Genomic DNA, 20,129 nt, shown 5'->3' with positions numbered 1-20,129 from the left:
GGGAAGGTGGGCTAGTAAAATGGGGATTGGGGAAGGGAAGAGATGGATTTATTTACACTGAAGGGGTGAGCTCCACAGAGTGTGACAAACCATAAACTCTAATGTTCTGCAGAATAAATCTGCCTTGCTGTAGCTTTCAGGTAAAATTCTAAAACAAACAAAATCCCAGAAACAAATAAACAAACCAATTTCAACAGGATTCTTTTAGAGAAGAAAAAGAGTATGTCAGCTTTGGCAGAATTCTAGTTCTAGGAAGATCTGTGTTTTTCTGAAGCAGGTTCATTTTCAAAGTTTGCATCTATTATTCTACAGTTGCATTTCTCTTGACAAGACTTGCTGCTGTGTTGATTCTTCAGTGACCAAGAGACCTGTTAACTTTGCTCTAACCCGCAGAACCATGCCATTTGTATTTTTAAAACCAAGCAGTTTTCTCCCAACTTTGATCACTTTAAACATAAGCAGATGCTTCCTCCACTCTGCTGCACAAGCACTACAGCGACCTGCTGGTGTACCTGGACCTTCATCATTGATACTTGGACCAAGAACATGGTAAATGCCACAAAAGTGTGATATTTGTGTTTACTCTCACAGGATGAGTGTTGTGCATTCATTTTTTTCAAGCTGCCATGCCACAGAGCACAGGAATAGGAATCTGTCTGTTCTTGTGATCAGATGGGGAAGGAAGAACAGGTAGGCAGAAACTTCTGGGGCTTGTGGAGTTGCACAGCCTTTATGTTAGTGGTTTTTTTCAGCTCTTTAGAACTGTATAGTGTCAGCACAGATCCCTGAATAACACATTTAAATGCTCAGGCTTTTTCTTCCCTAGACCAATGAACCATGAACAGAAAATCACTGCTTTAAATGGAGTGGTTTTTGGGTGTTTGCACGACGAGTTATATTTAGTGAGGCCTTCCCAGCCATTCTCCACTGGAAATGCCCATCTAGCCGACCTGCTGAGTGCTTTTCTGTGGAGAATTTGGCACATCTGGGAGCTCAGGGGAGCAGAGTAGGGCAGGATTTACACGAGGTTTGCAGTGCCTCAAGGATACCTATTTTGAGGAGTAAAGCAGAGAGGTGGTGATAAAACCAGGCCCCTCTCCTGGCTTTGGAGGAGGAGGAGAGTGTTTGTACTTGATTTAGCAGGGTGTGAGGGGATTCACGGAGCTGCTGTGCCAGAGGATGGCCTCGCTGATCCCGGGGCTCTCGGAGTTTCTCAGCGGGGTCTCCTCACCCAGAGAGGCGCAACGCTCCATTCGGGTGCTTTTGCTTTGTTTCTTAAAATCTTCAGGTCCTGCTGTGCCCTGAGGCAGCTCCTCAGGATCACCGGGGCAAGTTCCTCCCTCACTCCCTCAGGGGTGGCGGGGTCGGGGTGAGGAGGAGGAGAAGAAGGGGGAGAAGATGGCGCCTGCCCTGAGGCGCTGCCCGGGACAGGTACAGCCTCACCCCGGGCTGAGCCGCTCTCACCCCGGCCAGGTCCCGGCTTTAATTAGCTGTGGGGTAGAGCGGCTTTCCCGCGGCCATCTGCAGCCCCGGTGACCGGCAGCGTTGCTAATCGCCGGGATAAGCTGCTTACAGAGCCCCAGCTGGAGCGGGCGCGGGGTCCGGGCGCTGAGGGGGACGAGGCGGGCTGTCCCTGCGCAGGAGGTGCTGACACGGAGGTGCCTGGCCGGTCCCCCAGGTCCTGGCGGGGCCCCGCAGTGGCGACTCTCAGAGCGAGTAAGTGCCCGCGAGGAGCGCGGAGCCATCGGGGGTGCCGAGGGGGGCTTGGGGATGGGCTTCCCGCTCCCACCACCGCATCCCGGGACAGCGCTGGTGCTTGGATGGAGGCACAGCTGGTGAGGGGGCACCGCTTGTGTTTGTGCCTGGTGGGAGAAATCTCGCAGCGACAGCCGTGGTTTGGTTTGTAAGGCTGAGCAGTGGGGAAAAGCCTTGTTTCCAAGGCACGCGAAGTGTGGTCTCGTTCTAATCACCGGTCCCAACTTGGAATGTGAAATGGATCAGCCTTGGTCTGCAGGGATGGGAAAACGGGCATTATGGCAGCGCTTATGTGTTTATTATGGGTCTGGCATTGTTATCATACTGCTGAAATGGCATTCACTTCAAAGAGCTTGATTTCCTTTTCGTGAACTGTGCTATTTACTTCCTTTTGCTTATAACAACAGAAAGAACTTGATCATCTTTTATTTGCTTAATTGGATTTGTTTCAGGTTTTAAAGCATTAGTGTGTTTCTGCAACGTGTTTATATAGTAAGAATGCGTTAAATGTTTTCGTTGGAAACATAAAACCTGATATGAAATCCATTGGTCATGGATTTTGCACTTCACAAAATGTGGAGTTTGCCTTAAGTATCTCTTTTGGCCACTGGAGAAGTTTTAAAAAAGCACTTCATAACATCTTGTTGTCTTTTGAGTAAGATTAAGTACTGCTTAGAAGTGGTTATGTTAAAGTCCTGAGTGGCAATTTTGGGAAGGCAGACAAACATGATTTTTAAAGGATGCTATTTCTTCCAAATCTCTGTGAGACTGAAATTAGGAATGAGTGAGGTGAAGGACATACCCTAAAATAACCATAGCAATGTGCTGAGAACCTGGTACCTGACAGAAAGAACTGAAATGGAGAGCCAAGAAAACCAAATGAGTTGTCAAGAAAATAGATTATGTCCAGGTTCTTGAGCATAAAGTAGTCCAGGGGTGGGTGTTCACAGACTAAAACAGCACCGATAAACATGGTGGTTTCAGTCCTTTCACAATTTAAATCCTTTGTAACACCCTTTTGTGATACATTGCTTGTTGGCTGAATATTCCTGGGATGCAAAGAGTGCTTCCATGGAACACCAGTCCACTGCATTTTGTGGTTATACTTCATGCAGTGATGGGCACCCTAGGGAAGGCAGCTGTGCTTTGTCTGTTCACTCTGTAGTTGCCAACTTCAACTTAGCTGGAGAAAATAATGGGATCTTTCCGTTCATGGCACCCTCGGTGATGTATGAAAGGCAGTAACAGCAGTTCCCAGGGATAATTGCAACCCTGCCTGACTGTCTCCTGCTGCTTTAGAAGCTGAGTTTGTTCCCCAGTTTGTGGTGATTACTGAAGGAGTTTGCATGTGAGAGGGACAAGTGGGCTGTTACAAACAGGGATAACTGAGGCTAAAACGCTTCCTTAAACGAGAATGAGAAAAACACAGTTTGGAAACAGAGTGCAATTTGACAGGAGGCTTTCTGGGATTAGAGTGTGCTTGAAAAAGACAATGGGCATTGATTTCATAGGCTGTGCTGTCTCTTTTCAGATTGACTAGGGGTTTTAACATGATAGAGGTGTGTGTGTCTTTATACAATACCATTTTCACTTTTCAAAAGAGAGGTGGAAAAGAATGGTAGTTAGAATGACAGTGATTGACAACTTGCTTTTAGAATTTGAGGGAATGAAAGCACAGTCCCCTCAAATTGCACTTACCTGTTAGCAACAACTTGGGAATCTGTTCTCAGCATGAGTGTTATATGTATAACCATTAGACTTAGTGGCTAGACTGCAAATTAGGTCTCCCAGCTGTGCTATAACTGTTCCAGGTTAGGGGACAATGTTGGTTCTGTGGATTTGTAAAGGTTTCATCCTTTAGTGCGGACAAGAAGAAATTAGTCTGTAGAGGCTTGAACCTTTGCAAGGCTGTAGCATGAGACTTGGACAAATTTCCACTTGCTAAGCAGTGAAAGAGAACCTTAAGTTGAGGCCCTACCTCTCCTATCAGCCCTGGAGGAAATACGAGTGTGGAGGAGATTGGAGCTGAATTTCCAGTCAATGAAGAGGGGTAAGCATTGTACTCCATTGAACCACGTTGCTCTGACTTCTGTGAAAACATTTTCTTTCAGACCTGTTCTTGACTGGTGTCACGTAGATCTGGTGAGATGTAAAGCATTCAGGAAAAGCTGCTTTTTGTCATGGCAGCAGGATAATTCTGCCTTGCTAGCAACAAGTTCTTTTTGAGGCTGCAGGTGCATAATGCTGGAAGTCTTTGTTTTCCAGGTTTTTTGTTGAGAGCTGAATCTGTCCCTTTCAGTCATTCCTGCTCTGCCAGACATGATTGTCTGCTGAGAAAAGGAAGAGAGTAGTGTCTGTAACACTTTGAGGACTGAGGCTGGTGGATTAGAGACGAGGAATTCATAAGGAAAATACCGAAAGCCTTTGGCAAACTAGGCAAGATGTGACGGGAAATACACATGCTCCTTTGTTTATATTTCTTCTTCTTTTTCTTCAGAGCAAAGAAACATTCAGAAGAACCTGAATTTTGATCTGTATTTTGGCACTAGAAGTCGAGTAGACATTTCTCATCCCTGGCTTGAGGCTGCAGCGTTCAGCGTAAGCCCAGGCAGACAGCAGCACAAGGCTGGTTGTGTTCCACACCTCTCACCTGGGAAGAGACATCCCAGTCTGAGACAGACTAATCTCTCCTGCCCTTCTCAGCTGTTCCAGGACACTGCCACTCAGTTCTCCAGTTTCTGCTTCCTGCAGCAGAATAGTCTCTGCTCTAGGCTGCAGCACAACAAGTGTGTGGCTCACAGAGTCCCCATCTTGATTTGTCAGTGCTCCCTGCTGAGAATCTCCCTTGCACCTTGAGGCTTGTGGTTTAGAAGGGAGAAGGAGCGAGAGTATTGACTTTCCTCAACACCATCAGGAAGCAAAGGCAGCTGGGCCCTGCTCCACACACACTCCTTGTCATTGCTATTTATAAAATAGGAACAAGAATAGTGACTATCCAGTGGAAAACCCAACAGCTTCAGCCTCCTGGCTGCTTCTTGTATGGATCCTGTGAACCCTTCCCTGGTCAATGCACATTTGTCACCTCACACTGCAGATTTCTCTCTTAGGCGTGAGGTAGGGGTGTGTCCCTCTTCGAAGAGCTCAAGTGAAAGTGTGAACGCTTGTGGTAGTTCAGCCCTGACCTTGGGGGATCTCGATCCATCTGGTTTGGACTCCTTTCAGTCTCTTTTGCAATCCTCACAGATTTCTGCTAGCTTGTACTGTTCAATCCAGAGGCTTAAGCAACAAAGTGCTTCGATGGGGATACGGGGCTCCCTCCCTCTGGAGCCCAGGTCTTCTCCAGTCAGTGGCCGTTTGTACTTAGCTGCTGATGATGCAGGTCCCAGTATCCTGACCATGGGAGAACATCTAGCTGCAGCAAGGACCAGTGCTGCCCAGGCAAGATTGAAGTGGGGTGTCCCCTTTGCTAAAGACTGGAGCCTTAGTGCAGTGGCAAGGGAATTCAGTCATGCAGAACCTCTCTCTGTCTCTCACAGATATGGATACATGGACTCAAACACATGGAGAATAAAAATTTCAGGTGTCATCCAACCACAAGCCCTTGCTTTTGGAGTGGGCTCTGGCAGGCTAGTGGATACAGAAGCAGAATCCTCTTACAGTTGGTCCCCCTATTTCAGATTGCAGCCCCCGGCAAAGCCAGCTCTGGAAACTGCTAGTCTTTATGTTCACACAAAAAGTCATTCCCCAAAAGAGGTTCTTAAAGGAGAAGAGACATCTAATGGGGCATCTCTGTGTGCTGAATCTTGGAAGGAAAACCTTCCAGCCAGTCTGTATCCAGAGGGTCTGCAGGTGTCACTGGAGACAGATTTCAGAGGGGGTCAGATTGGTGTAGCCATGTATGGAACTCCAGGGGAAGTGTGTGTGAGGGTCGATTCTCCTCCTGGAGATAAAGAGTTTAGCCCAGGCCAGCAGCTTAGTGTTAAATCTGTAGAAGTCAACAACTCTGAACCTAGTGTTAAGTGCATCAAAGAGTCAGAAGATGTGTGTGACCCCAGATCAGGAGCAGCCAGAAGGATGGCTGTGGTGGGCAGCAGCCAGTCCAGCCCTTTGGGTATTCAGGGTGAAGAAGGCTTTGGTGAATATTCTCATGTAGATTGTATGAATGTGAGCAGAGAAGAAACAAACAAATACTCCTACCAAGGCAGCTGGAGGAATTTGGAAGATGATGCCAGTCTCAACCCGTCTGAAGACCATTCTGTGGAGAGGAATGCCAAAGAACCACGGTGCTGTGAAGAAGGGAGCCAGACACAGGGAACTGTGTCCAGAGAGGTGAGGGTGTGCTCACTGCGAAGCATCCCTGGTCACAGGTACTGCTTGTGCTTGTTTCTGCCACTTGCTAGAGGTGCAGAGCTGAGGTACAAGTGATGGGGATGCTTGTCCTGTAGTTTTTTCCTGGTACTGAATGGCCAGAATCTTCTCTCCTACGGTCCTGCTCCATCCCAACAGATGCATCTTTCCATCTCATTTCCTTCTTCCTAAAGACCAGCTTTTTAACTTGGTTTTTCTTGGGAATGTAAACACCTGTTTATGTTCTCTGGATCCGCATGCTGAGGGAAAGCATTAAACTGGTTTTTACTCTGTGCATGGTTGCAGGGCCCTAAGATTTCAGTTCTGCTGCGCTCTTCCACGTGTGAAGTATGTGAGAGTATTCCCAGAGCAATGGTGGGGCAGTGTCCAAGGCATCTGACACAACACCTGACTCCGAGGCAGCACTGCTCTGGTCTCCATCCAGAATGACTTGTGCCGCAAAGACAAATTCTTCAACAGAGTGGAGTAGTGGGAATAATTGTGTGTCTTTTGTCTGTCTGCAGGTCTCTGAAAACAGCTTCTGGTTGTTGAAGGTGAATGAACAAAGGTAAAAAACCCTGTGTTCATGTGTGAATGTGCTGGTAGTTAACAGAGGAGGAGAACTGCTGCAGAGGCCTGAGGAGCATTTGGTTTTAGGACTTAACCTACATTATTCTGCTGTGTTTGGCTGAGGGCCTGCATCCCTTTCTTTTCAAAGAGTTGTCTCTAGAATTGAGTATGATCTAAAAAAATAATTTATGTATCTTTTAAATTCTGTCTTCTAAATTTAGCCTTGGTTGTTGCTAGCAACAGAAAGCATTGGTACCCATCAGTGCTGTTCTTCAGTGCAGCAAATTCCAGCCTGCTCACTGCAGAGTTAGGGAAGGTCACGAGATCAGATTCAAATCTGTGACCTGTGTGTGAGGTTGCTACCAGTTTAATGGTTCCTTAATTTGAAGAGAGACTGCAGGTTTTTCACTCTTTAGAGAGAATGATTTGAAACAATTTCTTTACAGCCTGATGGCTGAACTCTGATTGCCACCTCCTGGCTGGTTTAACTTTCCTTTCGGTTAGCTGGAGCTCACTTTTGTTTTATTTCTTTTTAAGTTTCCAGCACTTGTGTGACAGAGAAATCCTAAGAAGGTGTTTCCAGGCCTGGAGGAGACACGTCCTTTGGAAAAGGGCTGCAGCCAGGCAGCTGTACAGTGAGCAGCTGCTTCGGAAGGGCCTTGGTGCTCTGCAGTGGGCTGTGCACTGGAGGAGGGCGCAGCTGGAGGTGGCCCGGCGGAGACATGCTAACACTGTGCTGGCTGCCAGCTTCCACAGGGTGAGGATGGGCTAGGGACAGTGGGATGGTGCCATGAGCTTTCTGTTGTGCAGTCAGAGAGGGCAGAAATCTTCTTTGGATAGGGAGGAGGAAGGGGTACCCTGTGTGAAACTCAGCGATGGGGACGCTGATCCCAGTACTCTGCAGTTTGTTCTAATCACACGGTTTCTTCTTCAGTGGAAGGAAGCTGTGGCAAAACGGAGCAAGAAGGGAGCTCTGCAGCCTGAGCCATATTCTTATACCCAAAGTTCATCAGCAGGGGGTTTTGGAGTAGGAAGATTAGCAACTATGACAACCTCAGCTCAGCATCAGCTTACAACAGGATACTCAAAGGAAGCAGAGCAGGCTCGTAGGTAAGCCAAGAGCGTTCTCTTTCTGTTATCTTGGACAAGGCGAGCTTTACAAACACAGGGAAATTTTTTTCTCAGATGATGGCAAACTTGTTTCCATGTCCTTGGATGTATTGCTGTAGATAAACACTGCAAGAATTCGTAACTCAGTTTTAAGAACTAAACAATCTTATTTCAGAGCTTCTGTGTACTGGTGTTTGAGTGTCTGACAGAAATACTCCTGTACTAATTCTTGGCTTCAGCTATTACCTGCATATGTGATACAGATGTAAACAAGATTGGAATGAGGCAATACTACAGTACTCTAGCAGTTATAGTATCTCTACTGTGTGTGGAGTGAGGCAATACTGAAGTCTCTTGCGGTAGTTTGACAGTATGGGGGTCAAAAGAAAAACCTTTTGTTGAGCCTTCTGATTCTGAAGGCAGAATAACAAGTCCAGAAAAAAGAGAAGTCCAAAAAGAGAAGTCCAGACAAGAAAGCTCTGGATTCTGTTCTGTGAGTGCCTTTTTGGGCAGCTGGATGTTAAAGCATGTTTGTGCCTCTTTCAGGGTGGAGGGAGAGCTGTGGACACAGCTTCGTCATAGTAAGAGAAATGAGTTCTGCTGGAGAGCTGAAGCCATCAGGGACATGAGACGCCTGGCTGGTAAGTGCACACTCCAAGGCCTTGGAACAGCTTGGAGATAATCACTGTTTCACCATGTTTTTTGGTTTATGTGTAGTTGTTGCTTTGACCTGACTCTTTCAGAACCTGATTCTGCAAACAGCTGGGCCAGTGTCTGTGGCGGTGGAGCGTGGCCTCTCACCGTGTCACACACCTTTTGCCTTGTCCCTTGTATGAATTCAGCTGCAGCAGGTGCTCTTGCTCCAGCAGCGTGAGCTGCCTCCCTTAAGTTCCTTTCCCAGGCAGCTGGAGTTCAGCCAGGGAATGTTTGCTGTGTGACACTAAATTGTTGGAAGTTCTTCTAAGTTATTTTCCTTCCTGTGATCTCTTCCTGCCCTGCGACGCAGCAGCTTTCAGACTGTGGCGCCTGCAGAAGGAGGTGCTGAGCAAAGAGGAAACCAGGCTTTCGGAAGCCCGTGCCCTGCTGGAAAGGAAGAAGCTACGAAACCTTCTCTGGATGTGGCGTTCCCGATGCTTGGAAATGAAACAGATTTCAGCACTGACAACTCAAATCCAAAGAGCCTCAATCTCCCGGTGAGTTGAGGGGGGTCTATTTTTCATGTGAAAAGCCTGTTCACTGTGAAGATCCAAGGAATGACAGAGCCAACCCAGATGTGTTGTTCCATCTTAAAGCCACATATCCTTTTGTTTTAGGAGTTAATAAGGATGAAAGTAGGGATAGAAACATGAAAGGAACTACTGTGGCCAAAGATGTTACAACTTGCCTCCTGTGCACTGCCAAAGCTTTTTGGTCCTGAGCTTTGATGTTCTGAGAGACCAAACCTGAGAGCAGCCAGTGTGCTGCTGTGCTTTGAGCATGACTGTGGCTTTTTGCTGAAATAAACAAATAGAAGCTCAGGAGATGACAGCTTCTGTTTGTCTTTCCTGAACTAAACCCACTCTCAGAAAGAGACACAAACTTGTACACATTTTTTTTAATGTGTTTTTATTTGCCTTTTGTATTCTCAGGTGCTTCAGTGCATGGAAGGAGGCTGCTGAGCAGAAGGCACTTAACAGGTGCAACCTGGCCCATCTCAGAGCAGTGTCACTGAGGAAGCACTTCCATCTGTGGGTTGAGATGCTGCAGGTCAGAGAAGGTGACAAGCAGGCAGTGGTGAACCTCTTCCTCCTACAATGGAGACAGCATCATGGTGAGCAGCTTGGGGGCTGTGCAGAATCTAAGACTTGGAGGTGCTTAGGCACCTTCTTCCTCTTCTTGTACAGTGAAAACCAGCTGAAAACAGCCTGATAACAGAGGGGCTCAGATGATACAGGGTATGAACATACCAGAGTGGGCAGAGCACTAGTTCTGGATGTGTCAGTGAAGCTACAGGGAGATTTGTTGATCTGCATCATAAACCTAGCAGGAAGTCTTAAACCTCGCTGAGAAGAAGCAGTTTGGGGGCTGGGCTGGTCTAAGTTGGGAATGCCATCTGACAAATGATTCTTGTTCCTTTATGTATCTGGCTAAGGAGCAGTTATAAGCTCAGAAGCTGACAAGAGAGTGACAAAGAGGCCTGAAGATCAGCCATTGTGGACTGTGGAGAGGCAGTTTCTGGAGAAAACAGACTGCTCTTTTGATGACTTCTGCCAAAAGCTGAAGCTGCAGAGGGTGTATCTGCTGTGGAAAGCAAGGCTGCGCGAGCACCACAAAGCTGAGTGAGTGCAGAAGAGCCAGTTCCTGGAGCCCTGCCCTCATTAGTAGTGTCCCCTTGACTTTCTGATCCTTTTTGAAGAACCCCTTTTACCCCATTGATCATCCATGGTGTCCCTTTTCTGTCACTTTGCTGTCTCAATATCTTCTGTCTCAGTTATTTCTCTCAGACTCTGGAGCAGTGTAGACTCAGAAAAGCTCTGAAACTGTGGCACCAAAAGTACCTCACGCTGAAGACAACTGAACAAAGTTCTAAACACTCGCACAAAGCTGTTAATGAGGAACCTCTTGCCATGCTGTTTTCTGAGGACCTCTCAATATCATCTGGCTTTGACAGCAGTGCTGCAGCTACTCTGAACTCTCAAAGCTCATTGGAAAAGGTGAGGAGGCCTTGAGACATCCAGGCTGCTCTGAAATATTAAATTGCTGAGCTTTTTCAGGTGAAAATTTCTGCTTCAACATGATGTTGTCATCAGCAAACTGTGCTTAAAATTTAATGCTGAGGAGCACTGAATCTGTGGGATCCTGGAGTTGAAATGGAATCAGAAAGTGTAAAGTCAATGCTCTCTGTGCCCTTTTCTGGTTCATCATCTAGTGATGTTGGAAGATGCTGAGCTAGTGAGGTTCCCTTGCACACTTGCTTCTATTTGTGGCTGCAAGGTGGAAGGGATGAGGTATAAAGAGCCTTTTCACTGTGACAGTGTATATGCTCTTTCCTCAGTAGAGAAATATCTGTATTTCTGCATTCAGTACAGAATTAACTTTCCCATCATGACATGTGTGCACTCCAGAGCTGTACTTGCTAGCCTGCAGTTCCTTTGGATGCATTCTGGATTTCCCTGAATCCTTGTTAGAAAGAGGAGTAAATGGCCTGGTCAGAACTGTTACCTGAGTACACTTCCCTTCCCCACGAGGACACTCACCTCAAGTGGTCCTCCCTTCACCCCCGCAGGAGTGCAGCCTCAGTGACAGCAGCCAGCACGGCTTCTCCCTTCTGATCTCTGAGGATGTCACACACCTGCCATGTCACAGTTCTTTCCTGCAACTCCACCAGTGCACAGAGCTGCCAGCTGAGCTGGGTGGGGAGCTGTGCTTGCAGACCTCCTTTCCTCTACAGAGCACTGGATCTGGGTGAGTTGGAGACTGGTTCTTTGGGATGCTGGTGGCAGTGGCCCTTTGTTTGGTCTGGCTGAATTCTTTCCTGCTGGATATCCCCTCACATCACCTCACACCATTTTTCCAGATACTTTATCCTTTTGTTTCTTTCTCTTTTCCCCCAACGCTTTTGTCTTGCAGAAGAAATTGGTTTGTGGGAGATGAGTTCCAGACTTTGGTGCTGCAGAGTCCAGACGATAATAACCAGCTTCTCACCAGTTATTCTGCATGGGAAGAGGTGAGGCCGGAAAGTGGTGCATAAAATGTAAACGTACAAGTGTTTTCTGCATAACCCAATTTAGCAAAGAGCCTTTGGGTTTCAAAATCAGCATATGGAAGGTCTCACTGCTGTTTTGTCTTTGTTCTTTTCTCTCAGACATAAGATTTGGGAGATTGAAGCTTTCCTCAGGCTAACTCTTGCAATCACAGAAGTCACAGCAGCAAGAGAAAGGGCTGAGCTGCACGGAATAACTGTGGTATAACAGCAATTCAAGGTCTTTTTTGCCTTTCTGGTTTACAGGACTACAGTTCTGACAAGGAGGTGAAGAGTTGCTGGGAGCAGGCAGAGAAATGCTGCCTGCAGAGGTACTTCATTGTTTGGTCAGCTCGGACTCAACAGCTTGTAAAGGTCCAGCAGTACTTCAGGCACGTTCAGCTGTCTCGGTAGGGATTGTGCTTTCCAGAAGTTTCCTAAAGCTCTCTGTTTTGAAAGCTTTACACTTGCTTTAAAAATAAGAAAAAAAATTCCTTGTCCAGCTGTGTTTTTCTGTCTTCAGTGGGAGTTTTGAAGCCCATTATTTTATGGTTTTACCCACTTCAAAATTATTATATCTGAACACAATAATTTCTGGTTGGATGGGATGACCTACAAATTAGAGCAAGGCCAGCACTGCTGATAACAAGTCCTGGTAACTTCCTAATCCACTAAACTGGCCTTGCTCTCTACTGATTCCAGAGTTGAAGAGCACAACAGGCTTGGCACCACCAGGACAGAACACCTTACTCCCAACAACTTGCCCTGTCCACTATTTCCCCTGATATTTAATGGGAAAAGAATGTTAACAGATCAGATGTGTTTCTAAAACTGCCTCGTGTATGTTTGTTGTTAAAGTTTCAGTTACAAGGGTGGGAATCTGTGTGAGTTGTTCCTACAGTCGGTGCAGTGACCTTTGTCTTTCTCAGAGCCTTTCTCAGCTGGCACCACTGGGTCATGGAAAATAAGAACAGAAAAGCAGCAGCAGCCCTAAAACATGGAGATCATTGCTGCCAGATGGCTTTCAGCCTGTGGAAAAAGAGAATGGCCCAGAAAGTGGAAGTGGACCGGAGATTCCTGTGTCACGTGCACCAGGTCACTGCTGATGCTCTGAAGCGTTGGCATTCCTGCTGGCAAAGTGAGTGACCCCACCCCACAGCAGCACTCCTGTCTTTAGGAGAGGGATGCTGTGGGAATGGCTGGGATGGAGAAAGCCCCACTCTTGGCTGTAATTCTGTGCACTGCTCCTCTGGAAAGGTGCATACTAGTCCAGGGGTCAGTAAGTGCCCGTGTCACTGCATTTTTCTGGCTCTGACAGGACAGGGGCCCTGCTGTTTTGCAGTGCTTTGGTAGGGAAGATGCTCCTTTGGCACCTCTACCTCCACTACCAAAGGAGTCCTCAAGCAGTGCATTTCAGCAGCTGGGGAGTTAAATGGAGTTCAGTGCAGCATTCCAAGTGTGAACATGCCTCCTCAGACCCAACAGTCAGACTGTACTTCAGTAGGAACAGGGTGTGTCTTTTGGGGTGGCTTGACACTCCTGATCCTGTCCCTCAAGGGATTCCATGTGCTCTAAGTGCTACTTGCACTGTGGTGGTGAAGGAACACTCCCAATTTTTGATGGAAAACTGCCTTGCAGATAAGAGTGGAAGTGATCTGTGATCCCTTGCAGGGAAAACTAAAAAGGAGGTCTGACTGCCTTGCAGACAGAAAACTACAAGCTGAATTGAAAAGTCTCTTTAGCTGCTAAAGGGAGGACAGGAAATCTTAGCAAGTCTGGTCCCATTTGATGTTTACAGCAGATGTGTTCTTTGCTCTTGTCTGGGCTCTGTGATGGAAAAATCATTGGATTGAGCTCAGCAAGGTGGTGTGTTCTCTCCCAGGGAATCGTGCTCTGAGGGAGCTGCAGCAGCAGTGGGCTCAGCACAGCTGCCAGGAGAAGAAGAGGCTGGTCCTGCAGACGTGGTATTACCAAACGATGAAGCAGAAATATGCTGCTTTATTCTGGGAACGTCTTCTCCTGCACAGGTTTGTTTCCTCACCTCAAAGCATTTCTGAGGGAAGCTTTGAGTGAAGAGCAATTTATGTAGCAGAGAATCCATTGTGTTCAGAGCAGAGCTTGGGTTTGAAAGTGCAGATAACTTGTGTGTAAATGGAGCTTCTGTAGGAGCACTTCCCTGGGGATGCTTCTATGTTGAAGAGTCTCTTATCCATAGCCTCACACTCCCCATCTCATTCTTCTCATTCAAAACTTCTTTCCAGAACCTGTGTTCAGTCATAGTTATGCAGTGTTGTATTTGTACCCTAATCAAGGGAGATGCAAACAAATTTGTGTAGTTTAAAAAATTGAAAGCCTTGTTTTCACAGGAATTAGTCAGTATTTGCTGAAAGGAATAGAGGGCAGAGGTTTACAGAGATCTGATGTTTACAGACTTGAGTCTTTTAGGATTCTGGACACAGTGCGTTGATTTTAATTTAATGTGAAAAATTGAGTTCAATATTTTCCTGCAGCAAAGCAATATCCAGTAAAGCCTATGAAGAACCATGATATTCAATTCATCTTGGTGTTAGTTACAATATAGGTGAAGCTGTAGTATGGTTTGCAATCTTGTTATGTTGCAAATCCCGAAAACATAAGAATTTAATTTCTTTTCTCTCTTAGCTGTGTTCAGTGGCTTTCTCACTGAAAACAGTTTTGTTTGTGGTTTATGTTGTGTGAGGCTGGTGCCTGGCTGAAGTGCAGTGAAGTGTCCAGCTTCAGTGAACCAGGAATTGTTCAGGTGTTTCTCTTTGAAATAACTCGGGAGGATAAGAACGATAAGATTATTTATGCTGAGGGTTCATTTAAGGCATGAGAAGTGCAGGTTTGGCCCTAGCAGGTTTCCTTTTGAATTGCAGGGTCAGGGTGAGAGGAGACAAAGATCTGCAGAGGAAAGAGCAACTAAAAACCCAGCGAAACTTTGGTGGCTGTGATGCTACACTCACCCCACCCAACTGCATTTTCCTCTGCAAATCCATCTCTGTGGTGGCTCCCTGGTGGGAGTTGTGTTTGGGAGAAGTCCTTAATGTTGCTCCTTCCTGTTGAGTGTGTCACCACCATTAATCTTCCTTCTGAGTCTGCTTTGATGAGGCAGCATTTCTAATTTCTCACCTGGATATGGTACAGGCTGAGCCCTGTCTCTTCTGAGGGGGGCATTTTTCATGCTAGGATAACCTGCAATAGATTCTCTTGATCTTCCAGGAAGCCTGCCAGGCAGAGGATATTTACACCTCTGCCCTATACTGCAGTGGGGTGATTTGCATAATGAAAGTCCAAGTGGAACAAGGAACCAAAAGGATAAGCCAGGAGTTAAAAGCAGATTGGATTCTAGGGTGGCCTCCTGTGCATCAGCCTGCAAGATAGAGAGAGATTACTGTGGGTGCAGATTTGCAGTGCTGTTAATAGTAACTCCCATAGGCATTGATTTTTTTGGAATAAAATTGTCTCCATAAAGATTCGAGTTGTACATCCCACGAACACAGGCCCTGAGTTTGTGACAGCCAAGAAAAAAACTAAAATCTGAGTCTTGACAACAAGCTGCTGTCTTAAATTCAGCAAACAGACTTCAGGAGTCTGCTGGGTTTCATGCTTAAGGAGATTTTAGCAGTTTTGTTCTCATCCCATAAAGAAAAAGCCTTCATCAAACATCACCCTCAAGGTCAGCTGCTGGCACAGAAGAAGAAGATTGAAGACTGACTAATTTAATTCCTTTTTTTTTCTTTTGAGGGATCCACTGTGTGTAGTGGCAGGGCAGCCTAGGAAAAGTGTTTATTTTGTAGACAAAGGAAGAGTGTAGTGTAATATTGGATTCACTTTCCTTTGAAGAGGAGGAAATGCTAAAATGGCCAAAGGGAAGCAAACATCCTCCTGGGCTTTGAGCAGCTGGGAGGTAACAGTGTTGGGAACCCAAAGTAAAATGAGGGCAAGTTTTCAGCAGAAAGACACTATAGTTGAGGAGTCTGAACTTGAACCTTCCAAAGACGAGGCACTGGAGAAATAAGTAGTGTGGAGAAAGATCCATAAATGTCGATTGCATAAGGAATAATAGGAACAGCCTTTTTTCATGTTGGCTTGCTTTGACCATTTTTGTGGGACGCTGCAGGCTGGGTGAGAAGGTGGGATTTGGTCTAAAATGGAAATGTGACTTCAGGCATCTACCACTTTTCTATGCTTGTACTGTTTTTCAGGTGCCTCATCACCTGGGCCCAGGTCACTGCGTGTAGTCTGAGGCAGCGCGAAGCCCTCTCTGAGTTTGAAAGGGTCAGAGAGCACCGTCTCTTACTTGTGAGCTTTACTGAGTGGAGGAACAAACTCCTGAGAGCTAAACAGAGAGTGCCAGGAGAGAGAAACCACCAGTGGCAGGCCCCCTCTCCAGGTAAAGCCTGTCACCGCTGGCGAGTGGCTGCACGAGGACAGCAAGCCCTGCGCCTGGGATCTGTGGCCACTGTCAAACAGGTAAGAGAAGATGAAGATCCCTGTGAGACAGTTATTCTTAACTGCCTGTTCCCTCATGAAGGCTCAGTGAGTCACGAGGCACTGAGAATTCAGTGACAAGGCTTGTATAAAAATTTGATTTGTGGTGACTGCTTTGAAATTCTTTACAGACTGTGCATGCAACTTCATCACCATAATCTGGCACTTGCAGGAACCATCTGGAGCACAGCAATAAGGAAAGGGGACATTTTGACCAGAGAGATGAGAGCACTCCTTTCCCTCTGCTCAAAAGATGAGATGGGATAATCACTGTCCCTGCAGAGCAGAGTGAGCTGTCAGAGTTGCAGCTTTTTTCAAAGGGCTCACAGCTCGCAAACCACAAAGAGGTCGATTGATTTGGAAGGGCTGAGTCAGTCCTGCTGGGAGCTCATCTGTGCAGTTTCCAGCCTGGGGTCTAGCACATTAAAGTACCTGCAGGGCTGTGGCATAAATGTGTCTCTAAGGCTGGTTTGTGTGAGTGCTGTCTGTGTGCATTGTGTTTACTCTTGGCTGCAGCTGTGTTATTTCTGTTTGCAGGCCTGCAACTACTGGACCAAAGCAGCTGCCTTTTCCCAGTGCTTACGGCAGCGCAGTACCCTCATAGGGGCCAGGAAAAGCAGGAAGATGGCTCTGTCCTGGCCCCTGAGTAAGAAAATGCTCCCTCCTCTCTTCCTGTGGTGGGGCCATGTGGGGAGTGTGTGAGGAGGGAGGGGAAATACTGCCAGCCAAATTGACTGGAATTTCTCTGTGGAGTAGAACCTCATGGCAGTCAAACTCTGTGGGTTGCTTCCATATTGAGCCAAAGGACTAAGGACTCATGGCAGCTCTGCTCTCTCCCTATCTAGCTCCAAGGTTAGCTCCTGTGTGACTCCTCTTTCCTTTCCTAGAAAGCAGAAGAGGCAGAGAAGAGGGTTCAGCTCCAGCTGGACTTTTTCCCAGTGCCATTCAGCGCTGGCTGGTGATCTACAGAAACCAGAACAGGGCTGAAAGGCTGCGGCTCCCTCACCTGGTGGAGAGACCTGATGTGGTGGGACCCTCTCATGCACATGCAAGGATCGAGGAGAACAAAGCCGAGGTGGACTTGGAGGAGTGGGATGAGGAGCGTCTCGGGTAAGTGGAGTGGAGGGCTCTGGGCTTCCTCTTGCTGCTGCCATCAGGGAAGGGCTCCCTCGTAGGGCTGTTGAGCTGGTAAAGCTTATTTTTCTCCCTTCCTGCAGGAGGAAATACCTGAGGTGGTGGCATCGCACAGTGGTCCTTTGCCGGCACCAGCGTGAAAGGAGACTGCTCTGTCTGGCAAGGGGGTGGCACCAGTGGAAGGAAGCCAGCAGGGTGGTGATACTGGCTCAGGTGTTGGTGAGTGTCTGCTGCCACCAGAGTGGCAGGGGTGGGTGTTACTGGGCAAGCCTGTTCTGCTTGCAGCCTGGGAAATGAGACTTGGGGGTTTAACAAGTACCAGTGTGCACCAGAAATCCTACTCTGCTGCTGTGGATCATTTTTCCATCGTTCTTTTTGAAATGCCAGCCTGGCACACTGCCATATCTACAGATTTAGTTGTGCTTTGCCCCATCTTACAAATGGGAAGCTGAGACAGGATGATTTGTGTAGATTGTCTGTGGCTTATGCAAAAAGTTCACAGCAAGTATTACAGTCTTTGTCCTCATCTGTGTTCCTGATACATCCCACTGGCGACCACAACCTACAAAGGGCTGTCATTTGGTTTCCTCTTCTCAGCCCATGCTCTGCCTGACTTCCTGGGCTGTAGCTGTGTGAGATGTGCTCTGACCTGCCCAGGGGACAAGATGACGCCTGTATATAGTCCATATTCACTGAGGAGCTGTGCTGGAGCTCCCCAGGGTGTCGGGACTTAATTAGCCACAGGATTTGCAGGAGACAGTAAGAGCTTTGTTATTAGTCAGCTCTGTTTGTTACCAATGCAAAGTCATTCAAGAGGGACCCGGGAAGGCAACTGGGAAGCAAGGTGGGACTCAAGGGAAAGGAGGTAATTTGCTTACCAGGGCCCAATTAATCTGTGCACCGTGTCTGTTCCTGGCAGGACCGGCAGCGGCTCATAGAAAAGACCTGGAGGGTGTGGAGGCGAAGATATTTGCAAAGCTATGTGGTACAGAATTTTTTGGAGGAGGAAGCCAGGAGCCTCCTGTCCCAGGTAAGCATTTATGAATTCAATGCTTCAATTCTGTGGGCCTCAGTGGACCAAAAAGCACCCCCAAGGGACAACTGGTGTTCCCTGTATCTCTCCCCATGCACAAAGCACTTGCTTGGGGAGAAGTTGAATACATCAAGGAATGGGACTTGCCAATAACAAAGGGAAATAGCTTCCAGCCTTACATGGGTTCATCTTTGGGTGTTTTTCAAAGCTTTGTGTCAGCAGGCAATTTCCCTGACGTGTGCCCCCTTCCCCACTGTTATTAGTGATGTTAATCCACTAATCCCCTGCCTCTGGAGAGCCCACTCAGGGAAGAAACGGGCTGCACATTGGTGCAGGAGGACTGTGCTGACTTGCACCCAGGGGCAGGCAAATCACTATGAATTTGAGTGAGCAAGCAAAGCCTTAGAACTCATACCCAGATACTCCTCTGCCTGCCTCCTGAAGATCCATGCAGGATTAGGTCCTGCTTTAAGGAGATGGGAGCAGGTACTGAAATTAGAGGGCAGGAGGGACATTGTTCTTTATATTGTTCTTTTTTCTCTCACGTTGATTTGTGCTTTGCATGTCATTTATTTGGCTACAGGAGAGGCAGGGAAGGGCTCTGAGTGGTGAGGCAGCTGGCAGAGCCATTGCTAGAGGGAAAGCTGTGTTTATGGGTTCTATGAGAGTGGCTGCAACCCCTCAAGGGTCACCAGAGTATTTGATTTGTCCACTTCCCTCTCTCAGGCCTTTGGAAGGTGGCAGCAGCTCACAGCATTCCAGCTCAAAGACAAAGGACTCTGCTGAATGGAAGGGGACTGCCTGCAGCTGCTGCTCATTTCAGGACACGTGGAGGATGTGGCTCCTGTCACAACAAAGAGCTGGTCCTGTGCAGTTCAGAAAGAGAACACTGCTCTTGTGATAAAAGCAGTGCTGCAGGCCAGAAGGGTGACAGCCAAAGGACAACCAGGAAGAGATGGTATACCTAGTCAAAGGTCCTCTTTAAAGGACTTGTATCCTACCTCCTTAGCAGCATAAATGGAGAAGTTACTCCCCATTGTTGTGAGGTTTCACTCCCTTCTCCTCTGGACCCTGCTTTTGCTGCAGTTCTGATTAAAGGTCAAAAAACTGTCTTATAGGCTCTCCCTTTACTCAGTGTTTTTGTCATGGACAGGAGTTTGGTGTCAAGCAGGGGAGTAAGCAAATACATGAGTCTTAGAGATGAGCAGAAGTTTGCCTGTGCTACATCCTGTTGATTCCAAAGTTTGGACTGTCCTGGGTAGGTGCAAACACAGGTCTTTATTTTCAGATTTGGCTCTTCCCCTGGTGGGAGATTCCCACATGGCTCCCACCTCCTCCCCCTGTCTAGGTCCATCAGCTCTTCATTAAGCCTTTCAGTGGGTGGCCAACCTCCTGACTGCTTCCTGCTGGTTCCTTTCTGTGCTGAATGGGCAAGGGATGGAGAAACCTGCTGGGAACAGCTGAGCACCAAAAGCTTTGCTGAGGCGAGACAGGCGTGTCTGATCCCCAACCTTCCCATTACTTGCCTCTGTGATTGATGCCCTGTAATTACCCTGGATATATGAGCCCAGCCTCAGACAGCTGTAACAAGAGGGTCTGAAGAATCTGGAAAAGGCTTTTCTTCCTTGCTTGTTTGAAAGAGATGCTCACAGCGTGGTGGGGATATCAAAATCCCACTGGGAACTGCCCCGAGGTCTTGTTTTCCTAGTCTGTGGTAGCTTGGCAGGATTATTAAGTACACAAAGCAGCCTCAGTAGCTCCACACACCCCTTATTCCAATGCTGTGGGGCCTAAGGCTGTTAAGAGTCATTAGGTCAGGAAAGATAGGCTGTCTTTCCCTACAGGCACTGGAAAAGGACCACCACAACTCCTTCGACATTGCAGCTCTGGGCCGAAGATTGTAGCTGGTTACTTTTGGTAAATTCCAGGATTTAAGCTTTCTCTGCT

At 47.3% G+C, this 20,129-nt stretch overlaps 1 protein-coding gene across 3 annotated transcripts; it reads left to right on the top strand.

Annotated features, from left to right (window-relative positions):
* The first annotated feature begins 214 nt into the window (after positions 1–214).
* CUNH1orf167 (chromosome unknown C1orf167 homolog) lies at positions 215–19,297 on the top strand. 3 transcript variants are annotated; one of them, XM_017832011.1, is made up of 20 exons: positions 215–690; positions 6,627–6,670; positions 7,210–7,429; positions 7,607–7,782; positions 8,329–8,423; positions 8,789–8,975; positions 9,411–9,592; positions 9,914–10,100; positions 10,253–10,475; positions 11,048–11,226; positions 11,392–11,488; positions 11,771–11,913; positions 12,433–12,641; positions 13,386–13,530; positions 15,730–15,997; positions 16,553–16,661; positions 16,903–17,125; positions 17,233–17,368; positions 18,069–18,179; positions 18,909–19,297. In XM_017832011.1, the coding sequence occupies exons 1-20, from the start codon at positions 673–675 to the stop codon at positions 18,966–18,968; spliced, it is 3,012 nt and encodes a 1,003-aa protein (XP_017687500.1). In that variant the 5' UTR covers positions 215–672; the 3' UTR covers positions 18,969–19,297. The 3 variants fall into 3 exon arrangements, with proteins under 3 accessions (XP_017687500.1, XP_017687499.1, XP_017687497.1); XM_017832010.1 differs by lacking the exon at positions 215–690 and adding an exon at positions 4,538–6,084 and having other exon boundaries at positions 8,792–8,975; XM_017832008.1 differs by lacking the exon at positions 215–690 and adding an exon at positions 4,538–6,084.
* The last annotated feature ends 832 nt before the right edge of the window (positions 19,298–20,129 follow it).

Source organism: Lepidothrix coronata, unplaced genomic scaffold (genome assembly GCF_001604755.1).
Source record: "Lepidothrix coronata isolate B3197 unplaced genomic scaffold, Lepidothrix_coronata-1.0 Scaffold198, whole genome shotgun sequence".
Taxonomy (NCBI): Eukaryota; Metazoa; Chordata; class Aves; order Passeriformes; family Pipridae; genus Lepidothrix; species Lepidothrix coronata.
Note: the sequence above shows the minus strand (reverse complement) of the source record. Positions and strands in the feature narration are given on the sequence as shown.